General features: G+C 40.8%; 1 protein-coding gene across 1 annotated transcript in view; it reads left to right on the top strand.

Annotated features, from left to right (window-relative positions):
* The window catches only part of GPR161 (G protein-coupled receptor 161), a 33903-nt gene extending 21246 nt beyond the window's left edge, over nucleotides 1-12657 (top strand). Inside the window, exon 5 of the mRNA XM_053706512.1 lies at nucleotides 10015-12657. Coding sequence (XP_053562487.1) covers nucleotides 10015-10250 — 236 coding nt within the window. The 3' untranslated portion in view covers nucleotides 10251-12657. The remainder of the gene's footprint in view (nucleotides 1-10014) is intronic.
* The last annotated feature ends 2317 nt before the right edge of the window (nucleotides 12658-14974 follow it).

Here is a 14974-nt window from a genome sequence, read left to right as displayed (position 1 = left end):
TAGGCTCCGCCTACCCCAGTCATTCTCTTTGCCGTTGTACAGGCAACATCTCCACGGAGATGGCTTAGAGTTTTTTTAGTGTTTAACTGTAGTTTTTATTATTCAATCAAGAGTTTGTTATTTTAAAATAGTGCTGGTATGTACTATTTACTCTGAAACAGAAAAGAGATGAAGATTTCTGTTTGTAAGAGGAAAATGATTTTAGCAACCGTTACTAAAATCCATGGCTGTTCCACACTGGACTGTTGAGAGGAATTAACTTCAGTTGGGGGAACAGTGAGCAGTCTTTTGCTGCTTGAGGTATGACACATTCTAACAAGACGATGTAATGCTGGAAGCTGTCATTTTCCCTATGGGATCCGGTAAGCCATTTTTATTCGGACAGTAAATAAGGGCTTCACAAGGGCTTATTAAGACTGTAGACATTTTCTGGGCTAAATCGATTCATATATTACACATATTTAGCATTGAGGAATCATTTAATCTGGGTATTTTTGTAAAATAATATCGGCAGGCAGTTTTAGACACCTTATTCTCTAGGGGCTTTCCCTAATCATAGGCAGAGCCTCATTTTCGCGCCGGTATTGCGCACTTGTTTTTGAGAAGCATGACATGCAGTCGCATGTGTGAGGAGCTCTGATACATAGAAAAGACTTTCTGAAGGCGTCATTTGGTATCGTATTCCCCTTTGGGCTTGGTTGGGTCTCAGCAAAGCAGATACCAGGGACTGTAAAGTGGTTAAAGTTCCGTTATTTTAAGGGTTAAAGCTTCCAAATTTGGGGTGCAATACTTTTAAGGCTTTAAGACACTGTGGTGAAATTTTGGTGAATTTTGAACAATTCCTTCATACTTTTTCGCAATTGCAGTAATAAAGTGTGTTCAGTTTAAAATTTAAAGTGACAGTAACGGTTTTATTTTAAAACGTTTTTTGTACTTTGTTATCAAGTTTATGCCTGTTTAACATGTCTGAACTACCAGATAGACTGTGTTCTGAATGTGGGGAAGCCAAGGTTCCTTCTCATTTAAATAAATGTGATTTATGTGACACTGAAAACGATGCCCAAGATGATTCCTCAAGTGAGGGGAGTAAGCATGGTACTGCATCATTCCCTCCTTCGTCTACACGAGTCTTGCCCACTCAGGAGGCCCCTAGTACATCTAGCGCGCCAATACTCCTTACTATGCAACAATTAACGGCTGTAATGGATAATTCTATCAAAAACATTTTAGCCAAAATGCCCACTTATCAGCGTAAGCGCGACTGCTCTGTTTTAGATACTGAAGAGCATGAGGACGCTGATGATAATGGTTCTGAAATGCCCCTACACCAGTCTGAGGGGGCCAGGGAGGTTTTGTCTGAGGGAGAAATTTCAGATTCAGGGAAAATTTCTCAACAAGCTGAACCCGATGTGATTACATTTAAATTTAAGTTGGAACATCTCCGCGCTCTGCTTAAGGAGGTATTATCCACTCTGAATGATTGTGAGAATTTGATCATCCCAGAGAAACTTTGTAAAATGGACAAGTTCCTAGAGGTCCCGGGGCTCCCAGAAGCTTTTCCTATACCCAAGCGGGTGGCGGACATTGTAAATAAAGAATGGGAAAGGCCCGGTATACCTTTCGTCCCTCCCCCCATATTTAAAAAATTGTTTCCTATGGTCGACCCCAGAAAGGACTTATGGCAGACTGTCCCCAAGGTCGAGGGAGCGGTTTCTACTTTAAACAAACGCACCACTATACCCATAGAAGATAGTTGTGCTTTCAAAGATCCTATGGATAAAAAATTAGAAGGTTTGCTTAAAAAGATGTTTGTTCAGCAAGGTTACCTTCTACAACCAATTTCATGCATTGTCCCTGTCACTACAGCCGCGTGTTTCTGGTTCGATGAGCTAGTAAAGGCGATCGATAGTGATTCTCCTCCTTATGAGGAGATTATGGACAGAATCCGTGCTCTCAAATTGGCTAATTCTTTCACCCTAGACGCCACTTTGCAATTGGCTAGGTTAGCGGCGAAGAATTCTGGGTTTGCTATTGTGGCGCGCAGAGCGCTTTGGTTGAAATCTTGGTCAGCGGATGCGTCTTCCAAGAACAAACTCCTTAACATTCCTTTCAAGGGGAAAACGCTGTTTGGCCCTGACTTGAAAGAGATTATCTCTGATATCACTGGGGGTAAGGGCCACGCCCTTCCTCAGGATAGGTCTTTCAAGGCCAAAAATAAACCTAATTTTCGTCCCTTTCGTAGAAACGGACCAGCCCCAAGTGCTACGTCCTCTAAGCAAGAGGGTAATACTTCTCAAGCCAAGCCAGCCTGGAGACCAATGCAAGGCTGGAACAAGGGAAAGCAGGCCAAGAAACCTGCCACTGCTACCAAGACAGCATGAAATGTTGGCCCCCGATCCGGGACCGGATCTGGTGGGGGGCAGACTCTCTCTCTTCGCTCAGGCTTGGGCAAGAGATGTTCTGGATCCTTGGGCACTAGAAATAGTCTCCCAAGGTTATCTTCTGGAATTCAAGGGGCTTCCCCCAAGGGGGAGGTTCCACAGGTCTCAATTGTCTTCAGACCACATAAAGAGACAGGCATTCTTACATTGTGTAGAAGACCTGTTAAAAATGGGAGTGATTCATCCTGTTCCATTAGGAGAACAAGGGATGGGGTTCTACTCCAATCTGTTCATAGTTCCCAAAAAAGAGGGAACGTTCAGACCAATCTTAGATCTCAAGATCTTAAACAAGTTTCTCAAGGTTCCATCGTTCAAAATGGAAACCATTCGAACAATTCTTCCTTCCATCCAGGAAGGTCAATTCATGACCACGGTGGATTTAAAGGATGCGTATCTACATATTCCTATCCACAAGGAACATCATCGGTTCCTAAGGTTCGCATTCCTGGACAAGCATTACCAGTTCGTGGCGCTTCCTTTCGGATTAGCCACTGCTCCAAGGATTTTCACAAAGGTACTAGGGTCCCTTCTAGCGGTGCTAAGACCAAGGGGCATTGCAGTAGTACCTTACTTGGACGACATTCTGATTCAAGCGTCGTCCCTTCCTCAAGCAAAGGCTCACACGGACATAGTCCTGGCCTTTCTCAGATCTCACGGATGGAAAGTGAACGTAGAAAAGAGTTCTCTATCTCCGTCGACAAGGGTTCCCTTCTTGGGAACAATAATAGACTCCTTAGAAATGAGGATTTTTCTGACAGAGGCCAGAAAAACAAAACTTCTAAACTCTTGTCAAACACTTCATTCCGTTCCTCTTCCTTCCATAGCGCAGTGCATGGAAGTAATAGGTTTGATGGTAGCGGCAATGGACATAGTTCCTTTTGCGCGCATTCATCTAAGACCATTACAACTGTGCATGCTCAGTCAGTGGAATGGGGACTATACAGACTTGTCTCCGAAGATACAAGTAAATCAGAGGACCAGAGACTCACTCCGTTGGTGGCTGTCCCTGGACAACCTGTCACAAGGGATGACCTTCCGCAGACCAGAGTGGGTCATTGTCACGACCGACGCCAGTCTGATGGGCTGGGGCGCGGTCTGGGGACCCCTGAAAGCTCAGGGTCTTTGGTCTCGGGAAGAATCTCTTCTACCGATAAATATTCTGGAACTGAGAGCGATATTCAATGCTCTCAAGGCTTGGCCTCAGCTAGCAAAGGCCAAGTTCATACGGTTTCAATCAGACAACATGACGACTGTTGCGTACATCAACCATCAGGGGGGAACAAGGAGTTCCCTGGCGATGGAAGAAGTGACCAAAATCATTCAATGGGCGGAGACTCACTCCTGCCACCTGTCTGCAATCCACATCCCAGGAGTGGAAAATTGGGAAGCGGATTTTCTGAGTCGTCAGACATTACATCCGGGGGAGTGGGAACTCCATCCGGAAATCTTTGCCCAAATTACTCAACTGTGGGGCATTCCAGACATGGATCTGATGGCCTCTCGTCAGAACTTCAAGGTTCCTTGCTACGGGTCCAGATCCAGGGATCCCAAGGCGACTCTAGTAGATGCACTAGTAGCACCTTGGACCTTCAAACTAGCTTATGTATTCCCGCCGTTTCCTCTCATCCCCAGGCTGGTAGCCAGGATCAATCAGGAGAGGGCGTCGGTGATCTTGATAGCTCCTGCGTGGCCACGCAGGACTTGGTATGCAGATCTGGTGAATATGTCATCGGCTCCACCATGGAAGCTACCTTTGAGACGAGACCTTCTTGTTCAAGGTCCGTTCGAACATCCGAATCTGGTCTCACTCCAGCTGACTGCTTGGAGATTGAACGCTTGATCTTATCAAAACGAGGGTTCTCAGATTCTGTTATTGATACTCTTGTTCAGGCCAGACAGCCTGTAACTAGAAAAATTTACCACAAAATATGGAAAAAATATATCTGTTGGTGTGAATCTAAAGGATTCCCTTGGGACAAGGTAAAGATTCCTAAGATTCTATCCTTTCTTCAAGAAGGATTGGAGAAAGGATTATCTGCAAGTTCCTTGAAGGGACAGATTTCTGCCTTGTCTGTGTTACTTCATAAAAAGCTGGCAGCTGTGCCAGATGTTCAAGCCTTTGTTCAGGCTCTGGTTAGAATCAAGCCTGTTTACAAACCTTTGACTCCTCCTTGGAGTCTCAACTTAGTTCTTTCAGTTCTTCAGGGGGTTCCGTTTGAACCCTTACATTCCGTTGATATTAAGTTATTATCTTGGAAAGTTTTGTTTTTGGTTGCAATTTCTTCTGCTAGAAGAGTTTCAGAATTATCTGCTCTGCAGTGTTCTCCTCCTTATCTGGTGTTCCATGCAGATAAGGTGGTTTTACGTACTAAACCTGGTTTTCTTCCAAAAGTTGTTTTTAACAAAAACATTAACCAGGAGATAGTCGTGCCTTCTTTGTGTCCGAAACCAGTTTCGAAGAAGGAACGTTTGTTGCACAATTTGGATGTTGTTCGCGCTCTAAAATTCTATTTAGATGCTACAAAGGATTTTAGACAAACATCTTCCTTGTTTGTTGTTTATTCTGGTAAAAGGAGAGGTCAAAAAGCAACTTCTACCTCTCTCTCTTTTTGGATTAAAAGCATCATCAGATTGGCTTACGAGACTGCCGGACGACAGCCTCCTGAAAGAATCACAGGTCATTCCACTAGGGCTGTGGCTTCCACATGGGCCTTCAAGAACGAGGCTTCTGTTGATCAGATATGTAGGGCAGCGACTTGGTCTTCACTGCACACTTTTACCAAATTTTACAAGTTTGATACCTTTGCTTCTTCTGAGGCTATTTTTGGGAGAAAGGTTTTGCAAGCCGTGGTGCCTTCCATTTAGGTGACCTGATTTGCTCCCTCCCTTCATCCGTGTCCTAAAGCTTTGGTATTGGTTCCCACAAGTAAGGATGACGCCGTGGACCGGACACACCTATGTTGGAGAAAACAGAATTTATGTTTACCTGATAAATTACTTTCTCCAACGGTGTGTCCGGTCCACGGCCCGCCCTGGTTTTTTAATCAGGTCTGATAATTTATTTTCTTTAACTACAGTCACCACGGTATCATATGGTTTCTCCTATGCAAATTTTCCTCCTTAACGTCGGTCGAATGACTGGGGTAGGCGGAGCCTAGGAGGGATCATGTGACCAGCTTTGCTGGGCTCTTTGCCATTTCCTGTTGGGGAAGAGAATATCCCACAAGTAAGGATGACGCCGTGGACCGGACACACCGTTGGAGAAAGTAATTTATCAGGTAAACATAAATTCTGTTTTTTACACACACATTGCTTTTTGACTATGATTTAGGAGAGACTGTTGTAAGTTAGTGCAAAAAAAATACTACAGGTTGTTTTCTGCAAGGCACCTTGAGAACACCTATGTCCCCCATGCATAGGTTTGACAGGGGTTTTTGTAAAAAAAAAAAAAAACAGCCCCATTTTAGAAAAAAAAATATATTAGTGAAATGTAAAAATCTGGCACATTAAAAGTAAAAAAATAACAACAAAAAATTTAACAGTAAACATAACAAAAAAAAAAATAACAGCAAATGTATTTATTTTTTAAAAATTGACCATTGTATGGTACCGCTTGAAGCAGTCCCCAATGCAGAGTCCAGGCTGTCCAGGGCAATCAGGACAGTGATATACAGTATCCCTTCTCTGCCCCCTCTTGGTACAGACTCTGCATTTTTTTTGTGGTCTCTGCTTTGCGGCAGTAGGGGGATTTTAAAAATAAAATGAGTAGCCCCAACTCTGCTCTCTCCCATCACCGCCCGGGGAGCAGGTGCATCATGGTACAAAATCCCCGAAATGATCTGGAGCTGAAATTGTAAAAAAACTCTGTTTCATTCCGGGGTTTGCTTTTTTGAACAACAAAAAAGCGTTGTGGGTTGCAATCTGCATTAGGTAAATTGCAACCTTTTTGTACCAGGCCCTTGTCTTCCGCATAATTAGGTAGGGCTGCAGCAGCTGATCTGCCAGATCAACCCCACCCATATGTCGGTTATAAGACTTGATGCACACTGGCTTCCTTATGATCTCAGCTCTGCCACGTACAGAGACCGCCACCGTCCTCTCTGTGTGGATGGTGGTAAGAAGGTATACATCCTTCTTGTCCCTGTACTTAAGTGCCAACAGCTCCTCTTGGCGCAGAGCTGAGGTCTCCCCCCTTCGTAGCCGGGTGCGTACAAGTTGTCCTGGGAAACCTTTGCAGTTCTTTTTAATAGTACCGCAAGCTACTGTATCAAAGCAATACAGTAGCTTGAACAAAAGGACACTTGTATAATAATTGTCTAAGTACAAGTGATACCCTTTGTTCATTAGGGGTAATATCAGGTCCCAGACAATCTTGCCAGTGGTTCCCATATGTTCTGGGCAACCTGGAGGGTCAAGGTGGCTATCCTTTCCCTCATACACCCGGAAGGCCTGAGTATACCCAGTCTCGCTCTCACAGAGCTTATACACCTTTACCCCATACCTGGAGCGCTTGGAAGGAATATACTGCTTGAATCCCAGCCTTCCCTTATACTTCATCAGGGATTCATCAACGCATATATTCCTTCCAGGTGTATAAGCCTCTGCAAACCTGGCAGAAAAGTGGGTAATCAGGGGGCGGATTTTAATCAGCCTTTCAAATTGGGGATGCTCCCTAGGGGGGCACAGGCTGTTGTCACTGAAGTGCATGAAATGAAGAATCATTTCATATCTCTGCCTCGACATACTCTGGGAGAAAATGGGGGTAGAGCAGATGGGGCTACTGCTCCAGTAGGAGCGAACGGAGGGTTTCTTTATGATGCCCATCAGCATAGTCAATGCCCAGAATTTTTTAAATTCTGGCACATTGATGGGGGCCCATTGCTGCTTTGCCAAATATGTTTCAGGCTTTGCAGCACGGTACTGATGGGCATATAAATTAGTTTGGGCGACAATGTTCCCCAATACATCATCACCCAGAAACACCTCCAGAAACTGTTGGGGGCTAAAACCTGCCACATCTATATTTATGCCAGCATTTGTTGTGAAGGGTGGGATATCTGGCCTCTGGAGATGAGGCGTTACCCACTCTTCAGCGGCAATGGCAGCAACACGCCTCCTTCTAGCAGGGGGGCTGGCAGCCACAGATACATCACTATCAGTTGAGACTGCATCTAATGATGTATCTGAGCATATGGCAGGGTCAAAATTGGGGTCTGAGTCAGACATAGAGGCATCTGACTCTGACGCAAGGATGGCATACGCCTCCTCAGCACTATATCTTTTCTGTGACATTTTTGTATCTGTCACAGAAAACCAAAATTAATGAATTAACTAAATGGCCTTTGGGTTTTTTTTTAAAAAAAGTACAGCTATGCTAATGCCAGTGATTTATAGCGATCACTGGCAAGCTAGGGGTTAAATACTCTTTAAATTAAATTAACTAAATGGCCTTTGGGTTTTTTTTAAAAAAAGTACAGCTATGCTAATGCCAGTGATTTATAGCGATCACTGGCAAGCTAGGGGTTAAATACTCTTTAAATTAAATTAGCTAAATGACTCTGAAAGGAGCCTTTGGGTTTTTAAAAAATTACAACAAAAATTAACCCCTAAAAAAATGCACAGACAGCAAAAAAGTACAGCTATGCTAATGCCAGTGATTTATAGCGATCACTGGCAAGCTAGGGGTTAAATACTATTTAAATTAAATTAGCTAAATGGCTCTGAAAGGAGCGTTTAGGTTTTTAAAAAATTACAACAACAAAAATTAACCCCTAAAAAATGCACAGACAGCAAAAAAGTACAGCTATGCTAATGCCAGTGATGTATAGCGATCACTGGCAAGCTAGGGGTTAAATAGTCTTTAAATTAAATTAGCTAAATGGCTCTGAAAGGAGCCTTTGGGTTTTTAAAAAAAAATACAACAACAAAAATTAACCCCTAAAAAAATGCACAGACAGCAAAAAAAAGTGCAGCTGTGCTACTGCCAGTGATTTATAGTGATCACTGGCAAGCTAGGGGTTAATGGCTCTGAAAAGAGCCTTTGGATTTTAAATTTTTTAACAAATAAAAGAAATAAATCTCTCTCTGCTAAACACAGGTCTCTCTCTTTCTCCAACAAAATGGCAAGTGAGGAGAGGGAGGGAGATCCACACTGATCAGAGTCAATATTTACAAATATTGACCTGATCAGACAAATGGGAGATTTTATTATTATTATTTTTTTTTTTTTAAGAAGGCTCAGATTGGGTGACCCTAGCTTGCCCCTATGGTGAGACAGGCTAGGGACACCCCCAGAGGCCCCATGATGCACCGGGCATCGCCATTTTGGAAGCCTCATGGGGGAGGGGCTATATGTGGGGGCTTTTTATTTTATTACCGTTTTTTTTTAAAACATTTTTTATTTAATTTATTTACTAACTAAGTGCCTCGACCCACCGAGGCACTTAGCACACTAGCAGAGCATCGGAAGCGTGTCCGATCGCTTCCGATGCTCTGCTGCACTGCCGGGCTCCACGTGGAGCAAAACCGGAAGTGATCACTCAAGGGGAGTGATCGCTCCGGTCCCGGCACTCCGTAACAGCACTGCAGGGATGCCCAAACATCGAGGCATCCCTGCAGTACTGTAATAGTGCCTGGTCACTAAGGGGTTAATGTGTTTCTAATGATCCATTTTACCTGCTAGAGTTTGTTTACAAATAACTAATTTACCTTTATTTTATTATCGGAAATATGATTTTCCTAATGAAAACTAATAAAATTGTCAGTACTGCAGTAATGGCTACTGAAAAGCTACGTAAATAAGAGGCATCATAAGAAATGAACCTTTTATAAAAGATTTAATTATGTGTAATGTGCAGATTTATGTAACACAAGGTTAGCCTTTTCTTTAAAAAAATATTTTATAATACGAAATTCAACCCCTAAAACTGTACTTGCCTTGTAAGCGAAGCCAGTCTCTTCAGCGCTGCAGGGTTTTTAGTTTAATAGCTGTGAGTTCAGCTTAGATGAACATCCCAGTCAAAATTGGAAAGCGCATGGGGTACATTTCAGTTTAGAATAGAAGCATTTGTGCACTATACATGTATTGGCAAAAATGCTTCTTGTAAAAGTCATAGTTGTTTAAAGAGTGTACTTGAGGTGCTCCTAAGGTGTTTGTATCATCCGGTAATCATTAAATGTGCATAATTACCTACTAGATATGGTCCCCACTGGCTTTTTAGAATGCTGCAGTATTTAAAATGCTGGTGCACTTAGAATATCTAGCTATGCTTTACATTCACATGCAGAGAAAAATGCTAACACTAAAACAGTGATATATTTTACTAGAAGCATTTTTGCCAATACATGTATATTGTAAATCTGTTTCTATTTAGAGATGTCATTCATCTATGTGCATTTTTACTTTTGAATGGAATGTCCCTTTTAAACAGCTATAATACTCTACAAAAAAAACCCATGCTCTAATTTGTTAGTATGTAACTTTAAGAATATCAACCCTCCGAAAGGTTGGGATTATTAAATGTCATTTATTGTTATTCATCTTTGTCTTCAATCATTGTTTTCTTTACCATAGATGTTTGTACAGTTCCATCTGAGCAAAGTGGATCAGATAAGTCCTTAGAGGACTTTGCATTCAGTTTGGCTAAAGCAATTGAAATGGATGCTAAAATCAGTCTGTTTGGAGAAGAGGCTATTCAAGTATCTTCTGCTGTTCCAAATGTACCAGGAAACACTGGTATAAATAAAAGCGTCCGGAATCATGTGATCCAAAAGCAAAAGCTTCAAAGCATTGACGAAGGAAACCTTTAATGAGACTGATGTTAACGCAGGAAGTGACGTCCATTAATACTTGAGTGGCTGAGAAGCGTTCATTTACTGCATAAGGAAACCTTTCACAGAGTTCTAATTCTGAGTATACATCTTCACCTACCCCTATAACCACTTTTTCAAAATGGTCTGTGGCACAAGTGGAGCACCTTGAAAAATAAACTATTGCACTACATTGACATCAATTTTTGAAGATCCAAAAACAATTTGATCCTGGTTATGCAGCAGTGCCATACTTTATTGCAACACATCTAACTTGCCAAATGTTGGTGATCAGAACTTGTATTTGAAGAAAGTATTATTTTTTTTATATATATGAATTACAATGAGAAGTTAATTTTGGTACTGTGTATTGCTTCTGATGAAAGGGACCTACAAGTTTGGTAGTATATTGAGACTTTACAGTCCCAGCATACCGCTGGACAGAGCAACAGCTGCTATATACTACAGCACCAGCATACAATTAAAGGGATATTGTACTGTAAAATTATCTACCCTTTAATGTGTTCCCAGTATTCTATTTACCTGCTGTAGTGTATTAAATAGTTTACAAAAGGGTCCTATTTATCTTTATTTTGTTGTTTAAAATAGCTGAAAGCATCCCATATACCAAAAATTCCAGTAATGCAGTATTTGCTATATAAAAGCTATGTAAACAAGGGCAACAGCAGAAATCAACCTCCCCATCGGGGAAATGGCCTATTCTATTTCCAAGTGTGTTTCTGTGGATGCTTTGAATACAATTAACTTATCCGCTTCATGTCTTAATACTTTGTCATTTTAATTGCTATGTCCCTTTTATTAAAGAGACGTAACCCATACCCTAAATCACTTGAAAGTGGCATAGCATATCTGTAAAGAAAGCGGACTAGAAAATATTACTTGAACATTGCTATGCAAAGAATGATGACTTTACCTAAAAATTTCTTCAGCTCTCTAGAGTAAGTGCTATGTTGGCAGTTATCCGTTAGCTACTTTTTTACTGTGATATGTACAGTGAGCAAAAAACAGCCAAATACACATTGTCCGTGCCAAGTTCACACTTTGCTTAAAGGGACGGTCAACACCATAATTTTTGTTGTTTAAAAAGATAGATAATCCATTTACCAATTACCCAGTTTTGCATAACCAACACAGTTATAATACACTTTTTACCTCTGTGATTACCTTGTATCTAAGCCTCTGCAGGCTGCCCCCTTATTTTAGTTCTTTTGACAGATTTGCATTTTAGCCGATCAGTGCTGACTCTTAGGTATGTTCATGTGCCTGAGCTCAATGTTGTCTATATGACACATGAACTAACGCCCTCTAGTGGTGAAAAACTGTCAAAATGCATTCACATAAGGTGGCCTTTGAAGCTAAGAAATTAGCATATGAGTCTACCTAGGTTTAGCTTTCAACTAAGAATACTAACATAACAAAGCAAAAATGGTGATAAAAGTAAATTGGAAAGTTGTATAACTACAACTATGCCCTATTTGAATCATGAAAATGTACTTTGGACTTGACTGTGATCTTGTGGGATTTCACCACAACCTTGTAAGATTTCATAGTAAATTCCCTTAAACTAAGCAGGAAAAAAAAGGTGACTGCCTGTACATGCCAGGTGCAAGCTACTTTCAAGTGATTTACCATTTGGGTAACATCCTTCAAGGCACAAACAAAACAATGAAAATATAGGACACTTTTAAAATACAGTGTATACTTAACATTGCTGCACATCTTAGCAGTTTTGGCTGAAAACAATCACTCTATAAATCTAGCTTTCACACCCCCTGTGGGAGCACGTTTACATCTTGGACCGACCACCGCTGCAGGCTGGAGTTCTGTACTTTAAACTGTTCTATGTAAAGCAATGGTGAAAATACATTGTAGTTGAAAATATTGTTTACTTTCTCCTAAAACATTTCATGGTATTAATGCTAAAGCACTGAATTTTGTTAAAAACTGTTCATGTTGAAGGAATTTGTATCCTCTATTGTGAGAAATGGTTTTGTTGGCAGTTTTTTTTTATATTTTGTTTTTGTTTTTTTTACTGTGTATGTATTTGAAAAAAATGTAAAATAGATTTTTTTTTTTCTACCGCCACTCATTTTTATAATTTCGTTTTTTTTTCCTTTTTATTTAGTTTTTTAATTGCATGTTTGTTTGTTTTACTTAATAAGTTCTTTTATTATATATAATAGTTTTGTAAATATATTCAAGTTTGTAGTGTATTTTTTATTTTTATAAACCTACTGTTTTTTACAAATATAGATTGGTCATTTCAGCTGCTGATAAAACACTATTATGACTTAAATGGTTGTCTTTGTTTTTGATACCTTGCATTACACATTATTTTACTGTCTTATTTGTATCTTCATTTTATGATTAAAGGCACATGAAACCAGTGGTGTTTGGTGACATTTTGAGGTAGTTGGACGCTTGGATCCTCACATACTCCACCCTTACTGTGATACCCCACCGTTATGCCTGCTTCATACATAGATATGCACACAAATACAGTCACACACAAACATGTACGTGCTTGCTCTGCAGACTTATACACCTCCTGCTTTTATAATCTCACTCATATGAAGTTACACACTTTAAAGCTCTATACATAAACAATTTCACACAAACATACATTGCTCTCTACCGTTACTTGTATTCTGCACTGAATGCTTTCACATAGATATGTTCTACCATATCTAATCTGTCACTTCTGTATATAGTTACACTCACATAGCCAATTGAACAGATACAGTGACCTGCAAAGCCATATTCCCTGTTCTGCATATACACACCTGCCCTACTTATACAGTTTTACATACATCTGACCGGTTCTACATGCATACCCTGCCAGTTTTATTTTAAGTTATAAACACTTATAGATACAGTTTGTAAAGTTGCGTGTCATTATGCCATGTAGTCACATATACGCTGCCTATTGTGCATATAGTTACATATCCTACATTTAAAAAAATATACCCAATTTATACAGACATCTTCCTGTTATGCTTGTATGTGTACAGGGAGTGCAGAATTATTAGGCAAGTTGTATTTTTGAGGATTAATTTTATCATTGAACAACAACCATGTTCTCAATGAACCCAAAAAACTCATTAATATCAAAGCTGAATAGTTTTGGAAGTAGTTTTTAGTTTGTTTTTAGTTATAGCTATTTTAGGGGGATATCTGTGTGTGCAGGTGACTATTACTGTGCATAATTATTAGGCAACTTAACAAAAAACAAATATATACCCATTTCAATTATTTATTTTTACCAGTGAAACCAATATAACATCTAAACATTCACAAATATACATTTCTGACATTCAAAAACAAAACAAAAACAAATCAGTGACCAATATAGGTACCTTTCTTTGCAAGGACACTCAAAAGCCTGCCATCCATGGATTCTGTCAGTGTTTTGATCTGTTCACCATCAACATTGCGTGCAGCAGCAACCACAGCCTCCCAGACACTGTTCAGAGAGGTGTACTGTTTTCCCTCCTTGTAAATCTCACATTTGATGATGGACCACAGGTTCTCAATGGGGTTCAGATCAGGTGAACAAGGAGGCCATGTCATTAGATTTTCTTCTTTTATACCCTTTCTTACCAGCCACGCTGTGGAGTACTTGGACGCGTGTGATGGAGCATTGTCCTGCATGAAAATCATGTTTTTCTTGAAGTATGCAGACTTCTTCCTGTACCACTGCTTGAAGAAGGTGTCTTCCAGAAACTGGCAGTAGGACTGGGAGTTGAGCTTGACTCCATCCTCAACCCGAAAAGGCCCCACAAGCTCATCTTTGATGATACCAGCCCAAACCAGTACTCCACCTCCACCTTGCTGGCGTCTGAGTCGGACTGGAGCTCTCTGCCCTTTACCAATCCAGCCACGGGCCCATCCATCTGGCCCATCAAGACTCACTCTCATTTCATCAGTCCATAAAACCTTAGAAAAATCAGTCTTGAGAGATTTCTTGGCCCAGTCTTGACGTTTCAGCTTGTGTGTCTTGTTCAGTGGTGGTCGTCTTTCAGCCTTTCCTACCTTGGCCATGTCTCTGAGTATTGCACACCTTGTGCTTTTGGGCACTCCAGTGATGTTGCAGCTCTGAAATATGGCCAAACTGGTGGCAAGTGGCATCTTGGCAGCTGCACGCTTGACTTTTCTCAGTTCATGGGCAGTTATTTTGCGCCTTGGTTTTTCCACACGCTTCTTGCGACCCTGTTGACTATTTTGAATGAAACGCTTGATTGTTCGATGATCACGCTTCAGAAGCTTTGCAATTTTAAGAGTGCTGCATCCCTCTGCAAGATATCTCACTATTTTTGACTTTTCTGAGCCTGTCAAGTCCTTCTTTTGACCCATTTTGCCAAAGGAAAGGAAGTTGCCTAATAATTATGCACACCTGATATAGGGTGTTGATGTCATTAGACCACACCCCTTCTCATTACAGAGATGCACATCACCTAATATGCTTAATTGGTAGTAGGCTTTCGAGCCTATACAGCTTGGAGTAAGACAACATGCATAAAGAGGATGATGTGGTCAAAATACTCATTTGCCTAATAATTCTGCACTCCCTGTATATACCCGTGTTGTGCATCAGCTGTTACATATACCTGTGCAGCAGTTGTAATACCTAGAACGATAAAAAGGAAAGAAAGCGCCTCATATTGTAGACCAGCAAGGAAAGAAATATATAGAATAGGTAATTA

This window comes from Bombina bombina, chromosome 3 (genome assembly GCF_027579735.1).
Source record: "Bombina bombina isolate aBomBom1 chromosome 3, aBomBom1.pri, whole genome shotgun sequence".
Lineage (NCBI taxonomy): Eukaryota > Metazoa > Chordata > Amphibia > Anura > Bombinatoridae > Bombina > Bombina bombina.
Note: the sequence above shows the minus strand (reverse complement) of the source record. Positions and strands in the feature narration are given on the sequence as shown.